At 44.1% G+C, this 13,334-nt stretch overlaps 1 protein-coding gene across 1 annotated transcript in view; it reads right to left on the bottom strand.

The window, feature by feature from the left end:
* Dnah14 (dynein axonemal heavy chain 14) overlaps nt 1-13,334 on the bottom strand; it is a 257,032-nt gene that overhangs the window by 63,037 nt on the left and 180,661 nt on the right. The window contains exons 63-70 of the mRNA XM_041635247.1: nt 12,986-13,081; nt 10,717-10,857; nt 8,423-8,638; nt 5,226-5,456; nt 4,846-4,967; nt 2,756-3,000; nt 1,179-1,585; nt 907-1,105 (exon numbers count right to left, since the gene is read on the bottom strand). Of these exons, the coding sequence (XP_041491181.1) occupies nt 907-1,105; nt 1,179-1,585; nt 2,756-3,000; nt 4,846-4,967; nt 5,226-5,456; nt 8,423-8,638; nt 10,717-10,857; nt 12,986-13,081 (1,657 nt within the window). The remainder of the gene's footprint in view (nt 1-906; nt 1,106-1,178; nt 1,586-2,755; nt 3,001-4,845; nt 4,968-5,225; nt 5,457-8,422; nt 8,639-10,716; nt 10,858-12,985; nt 13,082-13,334) is intronic.

Below are 13,334 nucleotides of genomic sequence, written 5' to 3'. Positions count from 1 at the left end.
ATCCTGAGATCTTCCTGTTTTTATTCATTTAGAGTCAGACATTTCCCTTTACCGTTATTTTTGCTACATCACAGGGCTTAAAAGATTCAATCATTAAGCGACTGTCCTGTGTATTTCAGATAGCATCTCATCACTTTATTGCTGTGAAGAGATACTGTGACCAAGCCAACTCTTATAAATAAAACATTTAATTAGGGGCTTGATTACAGTTTTAGAGGGTTAGTGCATGGTCATCATGGAAGGAAGTAGACAGGCATAGAGATGGTGCAGTGGTTGAGAGCTTTATATCCTGATTACCAGGCAGAGAGACAAACAGTGAGCCTGGCATAGGTTTTTGAAACCCCAAAGCCCACCCTGAGTGACATGGCTCATCCAACAAAGCCACACCTCCAAATCCTTCCCAAACAATTCCACTGAGGACCAAGCATTCAAACATGAACCTCTGGGCACCACAGATAGGCATGCTTTGTGGCTCAAGTTTCCAGTAGCAAGGGTAGAAACATTGCGCAGGAAGGGGCCTGATGGCATCATAATCAATATGTGTGTCTCTCTTCACCATGACAGATGGCATTGTAACCAATGTATCTGTTCCTCTTCACCACCACTAGATAGCCTGCTTCACACTAGGCCTACCATAATTTAACTGGCTATGATTTATTTTTTCATTTCACTCACTCAAAAATGACTTGGGAGGATCACGAGTTCTAGGCTAGCCTGACTGTGTAGTGAAATGTTTTCTCACAAACACATGAAGAACCTGATAACTGCATGTTCACACATTAGTGAGGCCGACATGGAATCTGACCTTAAGTGCAGAAGTAAATCTCAAAATCTTTTCGTATTTACAAGGAAGCATATTTCAGTGTCTGTTATTAAATCATATCCAAAGAAATTATTTTAACTTACTATTCAGTCGAGGCTTGGATAGTAGCATATTTTTAATATTTATCAAAATGCCAGAATATAAAAAGATGTTCCATTCTTCTTCTGGTAGAAATCCTATGTCACTGGCCATCAGACGGTCGCTGGCATCTCTCATGATTGTGGTGCAAAGCCGGAAGGAGAAGCAGAGTTTATGCTCGTTAAATAGAGCTGAAGAGACCACCTACAGAAACAACAACAGTTACCACAGCCCAAGAGGCAGGGCCGGGGAAATTCGCGGTATAAGGATGGCTTACCCTAAACACGTTTCTTGTCAGCACGTCGATTGCATGTTTAGTATTCTTGGTCAAGGGATTTTCCAGATTCTGTTGATTCGAGACACTCATCTCATCGGCTTTTTCCTGAGCTGTTTCGTCCGTTTGCCAATCGGGCTTTTGTTCTTTGGTTTTGGAAACTGTAGAGAAAACGAAAACCTGCCGGAACCACTCCAGAGAGAATTGGTACATGTACTCCACCTGCGTGAGGCTGGCCAGCACGAAGTAGAGCAGGGCGCCCCTTGTGGCTATGGGGAGGTAGTTCTTGCGAATCGCTCCAATTTCACGTTCTGCTTTCTCTGTTTCTTTGATACGTTTGGAAATTTCATTTGAAGTCATTTTGGATTTTCTTAGGGTTTCTACAATTTCTTCATCATCCAATACACTTCCTAAAAATGAACAAAACATGAATTTGAACAAAAAAACCTTTGAAATGGGAAGTAGCTGTTTCCTGCTCTGGGCACTGCATGAGTTTTTACTGTGGCTTCTTATTGGTTTTTTGTCCAGATAGGTTCTTTTTCTTTTAACTGTAAAGCAGAGTTGGAAATTTTATTAAGAAATTTTAATTTAGACTAAAACATTAGGCTTAGGAGAAAAAGAGGAGCCCAGAAAAAGTAAAGGCGGACTGAAGTGTGGGCATGGGCTTCAGGGAAGGGTCACTAAGATAGTTTTAAAATGATTAATAATATTTCTTTTTTAAAAAATAATTTATCTATTCCTATTTATGTACATTGGCGTTTTGCTGCACTTATTTCTATTTTTTTTAATATTTATTTATTATGTGTACAATGTTCTGTGTGTATGCCTGCAGGCCAGAAGAGGGCACCAGACCTCATTACAGATGGTTGTGAGCCACCATGTGGTTGCTGGGAATTGAACTCAGGACCTTTGGAAGAGCAGGCAATGCTCTTAACCTCTGAGCCATCTCTCCAGCCCTGCTGCACTTATTTCTGTATGAGGGTGTTAGATCTTGGAGTTACAGACAGTTGGGAGTTGCTATGTGGGAGCTGGGAATTGAACCTCGGTCCACTGGAAAAGCAGCTCTTAACCGCTGAGCAATCTCTCCAGTCTCCAGGCTAATCATATTTCTAAGAAGCAGGGTTGACAGTATGCAGCAGGCCCCACTTCCCACTCCCTTTTCTTAATTCTGTTTGTGAATTCTATTTTTATCACTGGAATAAGTAACAATTCCATCATAAAGAATAAATTTACCTTATACACACACTCACAGACAGACATATATACACAGACATCGGCAGACTGACAGATAGACACAGACAGAGACACACACACATCCACACACACAGAGGTCGGGGATGTAACTCAGTGGTTAGAGTGTTTACCTGTATGCACAAGACCCTGGGTTTGATCCCTAGCTCCACCCACAGTAGCAAACATGCTATTATGGGTGGGACTTACTCGTTCCAACTGGTTATCTGGTAGTAATGGAACCTTGGCACTTTTGGTACCAGTTCAGAAAATAACCTTATGGTTTTATTTATTATTTATTTTTTTTACTTTCATTTAAGTCTCCCGATCACACTCAGTATCTTCCTCACCTTCTGTTTTCTGGAGTAAAGTCAATGTTTTATCCTCCAGTTCCTCCAGAGTTATAGCATCAAGGGAAATACTCTCTAATAACTGGGCACGTTGGTTTTCCAAATGAGGAACTTCATGACTTACTACTGTCGATAAAAGCTGATCCTGCAAGCCCTGGAATGTTACCGTGAAGTTGATAATAGTAACAAAGTTATAAGCTGACGGAAGAAAGTGGGGGTTGTCCAGTTCTGTAGACAAGTACAGCCTAAAAGTGAGGAGGACACCAGTTATCCAAAGAACAACAGAAGAATGAATAACATGATACCAAATGTTTAAATACTATAAACTGTATTTTTCTGGAAGTGAAGATTCATTTTTCAGTTTTGTGCTCAGTTCATGCCCCTGGTTTATACTATGAGAATAAGTCTGCATTTAATACTTTAAAAACAGCTGTGAATTATATCCTTACTAGATTTAAGCCTAAGGCCAGGGTAAACACAAATGGTCAGAGTTTTGACGCCACTGGATCATTGTGAAGAATGGTTTCCACGGCTGAGGATGTAAGGCAGTGGGGGTTTGGAGTTACTGGACTTTCTGGTGGAAAGGCAGCCAGGGCATGGAGTTGGTGGGACAGGAGGGAAGGTGGTGGTTTAGAGCAGGCAGTGAGAAAGAATGAGATTCTAGGTCTTGTTTTTATAGACACTAAGAAGAGCAGGGCTATGTCCACTCTACTTTTAAAAGGTGAGGCTGAGGCTTGGCCAGGGAGAGTGGAGATCTGTCCCCAAGTCAGTCTTTTAAGGCAGCACCCTCTCCCCATCTTCTGGGAGCTGTCCTTTCTGGGGATCAGTTGGCCAGTTACTGTGACTCCCCTGGCTCTGCCCATGAAGAGACAATGCTCTCACACAGCCCAAAGGCTTTCCCAGGAACTGTGTTTCTGTGGCCGCCAAATGTTCCCACAAAATAGCCCTTCATGAAGTTGCCTGGAGGGAGCCTCAGATTCTGGGCAGCTGAGAGAACAGTAGAGAAGCCTGCCAGGCAGTTTGGGGACAGGGACCTCAAAAATGAACAGTTCTGATTCTAGTCCTTGACTAGAAGCCAGGAGTGGCCTTGGTTCTCACGGCACTTCTGATTCTGTCCTGGCACCTTGCGTCTTTCTCAAAGTTACCGAGGCACATGAATCCTCTGTGATGGGATGAGTGGTGACCTAGATGAGCCCCTATATAAGGATACTTCACGATGCCCCAGCTTTGTGACCTGCTCTTGCTATTTGGGAACTCTGCTTAAGTCCTGTGTCTCTTGTGTCTCACCCAGAAACCCAGAATAAATTTCTCTCCAAAAATCACCCTTGCTGTCCTCCAATTTGTCTTGAATTCTGTCTGAATTCAAGAGACAAAGGGCCTCTAAGTGCACTCGCCCCGGTGGCTTTGGTGGACTGGATGTCAACTGTCGAAGAGCCCAGCCCTCCATGAGCTCATCTGACGTGAAGAAGTCTTCATTGTTAAGGATTCCATTTTCCCTCCTAGTGCTTCTACCTCCCTGGGCAAAATTTTCTTGTTCTGAATTTTAAATATGAATTTATATGTGCGTGTCTAAAGACTGACTTCAGGTATTTTCTTCAAATGCTCTCGATCTTTCTGAGACAGTGTCTCTCAGTTGGCGAGGATGACAGACCACTGGACTCTCGGGACTGGCTCGTCTCTGCCTTCCCTGAGCTGACTACAGGGGCGTGTCACCCTTTACACGTGTGTTCCAGACCCGGGTGCTCATGCTTGCACAGCAAGCACCGGCTGAGCCGCCAGTCGCAGCTTGCTTTTTGTTTTGTAAAGCGGCCAAAGTTTATCGTGCCTGTGTTGGTGTTGGTCAAGGGGATTAAATCAAACTCTTCTGGACTAAGTGGGCCAGGCTCTCTGGCCACACATCAGATACAGGCTGACAACATGGATCAAACTCACTCTCTGAAAATGGGTGACAGCCACAACCCATCAAACCCAATGCAATATTCATGATACAACTGCTCTTTTTCCTCAAGATCCCACTTTTCAGGATGATGCTATGTTCCTTATCTTAAAAATTAAACCACAGGACTGGATTTGACTATGAGAGACATCACCTGAAGTTTTCACTGTATTCAATCTCAGCATCATCGATTCTGATGTAATAATGCCCTCTTTTCTGGCAAATATCCTTCTTTAGAATTGCCATCAAGCTGGGAGGGAATGCCTCAGGGGCGTTCTGAAAAAGTCCAAGAGATGCAAATAAAAAATCATCTTAAATCATAGTTGAGACCATCAGAGAAAGATAGGTGTAAGAGCGCTAAGCTATGTGCATGTGTGCACATATATAGTACACACATATAAATATAATTATGCATACGCTTGTTTGACAAAGATCCTGGACACTTAAAGCTTCTCCCTTTATGTTCCTTGCACATAACAAGGGTTGCAGTAGAAAGAAGAGAAAGAAGGAATCAGGAGACGTCATCCAAAATACCTGCAAGAGGACACAGGCTCCCACTTGCATGGCGGTTTTAAGCATTTGGAGGTAACTGCTGTCTTCCGCGGAAATCTCTTGCAGCTGGGGCCCTTCCATCTGACGGATCCAGTGGAGTGCTTGTTTGTGTGGGTCAATCACCAGTGGCCACTGCTGGGTACTTTTCATCAAGATGGCATTTTCAGTTGAGTGCTGACCGAGAGGCAGCCCTTGATTATGCCATCGGCGGATCTGGAATGGAAACACTAGTCCAGAAACTTCTACATAGGCTTAGGTCCTGTAAAGGGGTCATGAAGGATTTTAAACAATCATTGTTTTAGACAAATAATCCTTGAAAGGAATAAGGGAACAAACAATTTAAAACAAGTTGGATTTTTGTAATGAGAGTGACGTAAGACACTGTAGAAACAGAGCAGACAGCAAGGGACTAGGTTCCAGGACTCCCAGGCTCTAGCCACATAGGAAACAGTCAGGCAGCGCTGTGAAGACAGCACTGACTGCTGCAACCCACCACCTTCTCAAGCACATGTATTCATTACCTCATTAAAAAACTCGTACCCGCACTCTAGTTCCTCAGATGGGGAAGCTGAAAATCCAGGGATGTGCCTTCGGCCATACCGTCAGAACCAGGTGCACATCTCGGACTCGCCTCGGGATACCTCTGCCTTGATGAGCCTCCCACTCTTTTCAGGACCCTATCTTTCCCCTCACTTCTGTCTCCCCACAGTCTTAGAAGTCGGTGGAGCCTGAGGAGGTGAGAGAAGGCATAGGATACCAGGGACACTCCCAGCCGAAGGAGTGGGGCTTCTCTAGGAGAACCCATGGAGACTGAGTTTAGATGGAAGAAAGGGTCTTTCTCTTGCGGGGGGGTCAGCCTATGAGGAATGGTGTGCAGCTGAGTTCTGCATGATGAGAATATAAAACCACCACGAGGAACCTGAGAAGAGACTTAAATGTTCCTGTTGTTTGTTGGAGATGGCTGCCTGTTACCTATCAGCAGGGACCATTAATCTCCATCGATAACATTCAGCTACTTTTCTAGCTTCAAGTTCCAGACTCTTCCACAGTCCTATAAAAGAATAGCATGGTGCCAGGTGGTGGTGGCGCATGCCTTTAATCCCAGCACTCGGGAGGCAGAGGCAGGGGGATCTCTGTGAGTTCGAGGCCAGCCTGGTCTACAAAAGCTAGTTCCAGGACAGGCTCCAAAGCTGCAGAGAAACCCTGTCTCAACAAACCAAACCAAAAAAGCATGGTAGGTTGCTCACAGCAATAGCCTACTCTCTGGTACCAACTACTGTCTTTGTCACCCCCCCCCTGCTGTGATGAAACCCATTGACCAAGGTGACTTATGGGAGGAAGAGCTTAGTGACCTTCATACATCCATATAGGGGGCGGGAATGGCAGTAAGCAGCAGGCCTGGCGGCCGGAACAGGAAGCTGAGCACCCGTCTCTTCAAACACAAGCTTGACGCAGAGAGAGCAAATTGGAGTAGCAAAGCCTTTTCCCCTCAAAGCGTGTCTCCAGTGATGGACTTCCTCCAGCAAGGCTGCCTCTCTACACTTCTCCAAAACCTGCAACCAACTAGGGACTCAGTATTTAAATATATGAGCCCGTGGAGGACCCCTCATTCAAACTCCTTCAACAGGCCATCTGTTTTCTCGGTGGTTTTTATTTTATTTTTTATTTTTGAAATGTGTGATTAACTGGGCTGAGCAGGGAAGAGGAGAGAGGGGAAGGACTGCAAGCGCCAAGAAGGCCAAGATCATCACAAGGGAACCCACAGAATCAACCTGGGCTCATAAGGGCTCACAGGGGCTCACAGAGGCAGAACCGTCAACCAGGGAGCCTGAGTGAGACTGACCTAGGCCTTCTATATGTATGACAGTTATGTAGCTTGGTCTACTTTGTGGGTCTCCTAATAGTGGGAGCAGGCCTGTCCCTAATTGGCTGGCTTTTGGGAACCTATTCTTCATACTGGGTTGCCTTGCCCAGCCTTACTAAGGGGAGGAGCCTAGTCCTTCCTCAGCTTCATGTGCCATGCTGACATGCTACATTGACACCCATGGGAAGCTCGCCCCTTTCTGAACAGAAACAGAGAAGGGGTGGATTGGGGATGGAGGGGTGGTGGAGGAAAGGAATGGGATGGGGGAGGGACTGATGTCTGGATGTAAAATAAGTGAATAAATTAAAAAATGTTTGCTTAATATTTGAAGTCATGTTATCAATAGACAAGTTTAGAATTATTAATATAGTTCTGGAGAACCGAATCCATTCCTAGTGCACAGTAAACTATGATGTTATTACTTCTTTCTGGGCCTTGGAGACTGGTTCATCTTCATTTGTAATCTGTGGGACATTTTCTGCTTTTTAAAAAGTCCCCAGTCAAATGGTTGGAGAGCTGGCTGAGAGGATTGGAACGCCGCCCGCAGAGCCCGAGGTCGCTGGTTCAAGTCCCAGGTAAGTCTGTACTGTGTGAATGTGTCTGTGCTGTCTGTGTGCTGTGTGAATGACATCTGCATGCATAATTAATCAAAAAAAAAGTCCCCAGTCTTAATGTTTTAGATGTGTTCTTTCTAAATAACACGTGGCTTCTGGTTTGGGCTTTGGTGCAAATTATGTGCTCTTACAATTTTAGACTTATAATTGGAGCACTGAGTTTATACACATCTAATGCAGTCAATGATGTGTTTAGATGGTTAGTCATTGGGAAACAGAGAAGCTGGTATTTTCTCATAAAACCTCATAGGTTGTAAGGTCCATTTAACTGACCTAAAATGATGAGGATTAAATAATACTAGGCATTTATCCTTTTAAAAATCCTTTAAACATTCACAAAGGATTTACATAAATGGACAATAGATATCTATTGGAAAGTATAGGTCTGTGCGTTTGGCCGTGGCTATGAATGCATCCATGGTTCAATAATTTTGTTACTGAAGGGAGTTTGAGAGAAACTGGCTAGATTCATTATGACAGGGTGCTAGGATTACAAAAGAATATTTTGTGAATTTTATTAGAGAATGAGAAACAGGAGAGATATGGCAAATAGAGGTGTTCAATCTACAAGTTAAAGAATAAAAGGCTTCAGTATTTTCACTTGTCACTGTGATTTAGAGAAAACATCCATGCCCAACACACCCTCCTGTACACCAACCACCAACAAGTCACTTAATTGGATAATAGAATTATGCTACTACCTCATTTTTTTCTGCCATCACTTCCATTAAGGAAAATTTGGATGACAAGGAAATCTTGTGTTGAGTGCAGAAGCCCTCCCATTTCTGCATCTCTGGCTGGCGGAACTCTGGTGTCAAGACTCCGCTGTAGGCAATGGACGCGGAGGAAAGAAGTATGTCACCGCAGATGCCTCTCAGCTTCTTGTCTATTTCCTTGATTGTTTCTTGCCATCGAATCTAAATGTTAAAAGAATTCAGTTTATTGAGTTGACAATTCCTTAAATATTTGTGTGTTATGTGTGTGGTAGATATCTGTGTGGGCATGCACACACTGGGCATCCTCTAGTGTCCACCTTATTTGACTGTTTTGGGTGTGCAGGTGCAGGCTTGCAGTAGAGGTAGAGGACCTCAAGTGTCCTGCTCCATCACTCTCTTCCATTATTCCCTTGAGGGTCTCTCACTGAACCTGGTTAGACTGATGGCCAAAACACCCTCAGCAATCCTCCTGTCTCTGTCCCTCACAGTGCTGGGGTTACATGCCTGCGCAACAGCCATGCCCAGCTTTTTACATGGTTGTTGGGGACCTGAACTTAAATTCTCATGCTCACCCAGCAGTGTTCTTACCCACTAAGCAACCTCCCTAACCTACTCCTATTGCTATTATTTAATTTTTTTGGAGACAAGGTCACTGAACTTGGAGCTCACCAACTGGGGCTATCCTAGCTGGCCAGCAAGTCTCCAGGACCTGCCGGTTTCTTCCCTTCAGTCCTGGGGGACTGATATACTTTTACATGGGTGCTGAGGACCCAAACTCAGTTCCTCATCCTCATGAGGCAAGCACTTTCCTCACCAAGTTCCCTCCCGAGCCTAATCCCGTGAGATCATCTGAAAATGAACGGTCCCTGTGTCAGATCTATAATGGCCATCACTTTGACACTCTCAGGTTGTATAAGGCCAGGATGGGCGTGGTGGCACCGGCCTGCAAATTTGGCACTCGAGAGGCTGACTCAGGAGTGCAGCCATCAATTCCAGGCCAGCAAGGGCGACAGAGCCCCAAGATGGATTCACTAGGGGTTTTATCACCCACTGCTGGAAACTACCTGGCAATACTGTTTCTGATTGAGATCTGGAGAAGGTCTCATCTAGATAAAACAAAAAAATTCACTACAAAAAAAATCTTACCCTGCCCCTGCCAAGGAACTGTTTTCTGTTAATGAGGCCAAGGCCCGCTTTGGCTGCATCATGAGAACTGGTCACATAAAACAAGCAAACAAGATCACATTTTGTTATTGATGCTCTATCATCCCACGCTCACCATCTGCTGAATACATTCTCAATGGACACTTTATTGTGAAACTCTCACTTGACACTTTACCATCCCATTAAAAAAATGCCATCGAGTCAGACATAGTGACAGACATCTTTAGTCTCAGCAGGGAGACAGAGACAGGTGGACCTGTGTGAGTTCAAGGCCAGTCAGAACTACATAGTGAGCCCTATCTTAAAATAAACAAAATAATAAACAAAATTTAAAAAAAATGCCACTGATTTCATGTTTAGAGGAGGAAGTTGGAGTGTGGAGAGCATCGTGTGTTTGGTTGGTCGCTGGAGAGAGCAGGGCTAACAGACATTCACCTCTCTAGGAGTCAGAGAGCAGGAGCAATGCTGGTGCTCCTCTGCCCCCCAGAAGTCACTGGACTCTTAGGGACATCAGTTAAGTTTTGAGAACAGCAGTCTCCCTCTGGTTGGTAAGACTTTATCCCACAATCCCATTGCTGTCTTTGAAGAGCCTTCTACAATATATTCCCTCAAATAATTACAACAAAGTTATCTTTAGGATTTTGCAATATCCTTTGGGGTAGGCGAGGTGTAACTAAACCGAGATTTTAGCCAGCTTATTAGGAGCGAATTAGAAAAATTTAAAAATCAGATAAAAGGACTCAGACCAACAGAACAAAAGGTTTTCGCTTTTCGTTCTAATGCCGGCTTTTCTCTTTTGTCTACATCCATACACTCTACCTGCATTCTTCCAGGCTAGGGGGGGACGGACCTCACAATGTGGCCACTGAAAGCCCCGCCCCCATCACAGAGAAGTGTGCTGCTGTCTTCTTCTTGGCAACAGGAGAGAAGAGCCCTGACCAACAAGTGGACAGGATTCTTCTGCTTTACTGGAGTAGGACTCTTATCTAGATCTTTCTGGGCGGTGGGATACAGAAGCAGTTCTAGGTGTGTGATTAACAGGAGCAGAGGGCAAGGAGGGCAAGCAGATGCCTTGGGAACTAGGAAAGGAGATTAGAAGCTAAGGAAAGCCATGCCTTCTCGTCTTCCAGGACGGTTAGCAGGATGGACGCGCACTGCAGCCGCTTGGTGGCCAGCTTCTTCCGATAAGCCAGCTGTTGTTTCTCAGCAACAATGTCTTTGTAGGATGTGTGTAAAAAATGTAAATGTTCTTCAATCTGAAAGACAAACTCACCATTGAGAAAACGTCTCTCTTTCTTGGTTTACATTGTCTGACATTTCTCTTGCCTTAGCGTGCAACCACTTCCCTTTCACAGCCTAGAAAAGCTCGCTACATAGGCTACATGAATGAGATGTACGCACAGAAGCAAGCAGGTCTCTCAGCCCTGGAGTACCGTGAAAAGCCGCCTGCTTTCTGCAGAAACCCTTCCTGCAGTCCTAAGCATGGGCAGAGTCATCGTTTTCTAATTTATCTGTTCACAAGGATAACTATGTCATAACTAAGTTATTCTCTAAAGAACATGCCTGAGGGCTGGGCACGTAGCTCAGCTGGTGGCATGCTTGCCATGCTGCAGACTATCTGGGTTTGATCTTCAGTGTTGTGTAAAACCAGGTGCATCGGCTCACACGCCTACACTCCAGAGCTAGAGGACTGAGGGGCCTAAGTCCAGGGTCATCCTCAGCTATGAAGAGAGCACATCTTAGGTTTCTGTTTCCAAAATAAAGAAATAGAAGAAAGAAAATGGCCGAACTTTTCCCACTCCAAATATACCAAGCAGATCTGAGGAATAAACGAGTCAGGATGGAGGGATGAAGTAAGTCTGAGAAGGCCCCTCCGTTACCTACAGGAAACACTCTTCACTGCTGTTAAGATTTGCGTATGAAATATTCTGCACAGGCCCATGTGCTGAAGGCCTGTTCCCCAACATGCGGCAGTTAGGAGGGGTCACAAGCTTCAGCAGGTGAGTCCTAGTGGAAGGAAGTGACATCATTGGCAGCATGCCCTTTGAGGGGTCGTCAAGGCCCCATTCCTTCTTACCACTCCTTCCCGCTTCCTATTTACAGTGCAGTGAACAAGCCCCCCCACCCCCACCCCATTCCATCACGCTGTACTGTGTCCCATGGTCCCAAAGCATGCTGCTTCGGTCAAATGGCTATGGACCAAATCAAGTTAATTTGATTATGCCAGATTTTTGAAATAAGCTAACAAGAGGGTTTAGCATAGAATCTTGAATATGGCATGGATATATAAATATATATAGATATAATTGTGCAGGCATGATATACAATTATGTAACATTTTATATATACATGTTATAATAGTATATACAGAATTGTATTTAGTTTGATCTGTAATTTTTCCTTATTATCTTTATAAAAGTATGAAACTAAATTAAAATTTATTTTGTAAAATAATATATATTATGGGCTAAAGATACAGTTCTGTGGTAGGATTAATTTTTAATTGTGTGTATTTGTGTATGTGTATGTAGGTATGTGCACATCCATGCAGATGCCCATGAGGGCCAGAAGAGAGCATGGGATCCCCTGAAGCTGACTGACATGGAAGCTGGGACTGGAACTCAGGTTCTCTGGAAGAGTAATGATGACCCATCTCTGCCGTCCCTGCAGCCTCTTGTTAACACTTGGAGATGTTGTCCTTGCTGCATTTCTCCCATCTTCCTCACTACTTAAGATGCAGTTATTCAAGTACAGGGCATATCCATGAAATTCAACATACAGGCATGTGCTGGGCACTAGACTTCGTAAGGGGTGCTTTGATGAGGGCACGGGTGATTACTGAGGTCTAGGCCTGTTTCCCAGAGTTCTCTACAATTTTCAGAAGTATTTTCTCCATTACGGCCCTGATGGACAGAGGGTACATATTTGAAATAGAAGAAAGTATACAACAGGAGGACATTCCCATAAAAGGCATAAAGCCAATGGAGTCAACTATAGCTTGGGTGTGCGCCACTGCTGCCCAGCCGATACTGGTTAAACTTTTAATACACTGAAGTTACAAAGAGAGAAAGGTGTTGAGACGGTATTATATAAAGATAATTAACACATGTCACGTCTGTATTATTTACTTAGTCCTCACAATCGGTCTCCTAACTGGACCATTATTTTTGGTTACTAAGTTCTACTGAGTCAATGGCTTCTCCACACCCCGCCCTTGCTGTGCTGGGGGTGGGCTCTCAGGCCGACATGCTACTAGACAACATTCTGAGCAATACCCTCACCGCTGAGGTACTGGTTGACTTTCCTTGGCAATGTTATGTACTTCTTAAAGGCAGTGAGGATTTAACAAGTAACAAAACAAAAACTTAGGACCCCAAAGCTTACCAGTTGCAAACCTCTTTGTTTTTCAGACAACCTTTGCTTTGCAATTCGAAGGACATTCTGAGCTTCAGCCACTTGTGCCTGCTTAGGGCTCACCATCTTCACGGGGGTCAAACATCCAGGGGTTAAACAGTTAGGCTTATGGTTTAAAATGTCTTGTGCTTGAGAGACACTTATAGATATCAGTCTTTAAGATAAAATTTCCTGGGATTTGATATATGCACATAAGGGATACAGTTTGCTATGGACAAAATATTAAATCAAACAAATAGAAATGTAGCATAGCTTTCATAAAATATTTAAAAGAAACAATCTATGGGATTAGCTCAGCATATGCATTCTTTTTACAGAG

The sequence above is a fragment of the Microtus oregoni genome, unplaced genomic scaffold (genome assembly GCF_018167655.1).
Source record: "Microtus oregoni isolate MIOR12 unplaced genomic scaffold, Mior012 000047F_ref0000412, whole genome shotgun sequence".
Lineage (NCBI taxonomy): Eukaryota > Metazoa > Chordata > Mammalia > Rodentia > Cricetidae > Microtus > Microtus oregoni.
Note: the sequence above shows the minus strand (reverse complement) of the source record. Positions and strands in the feature narration are given on the sequence as shown.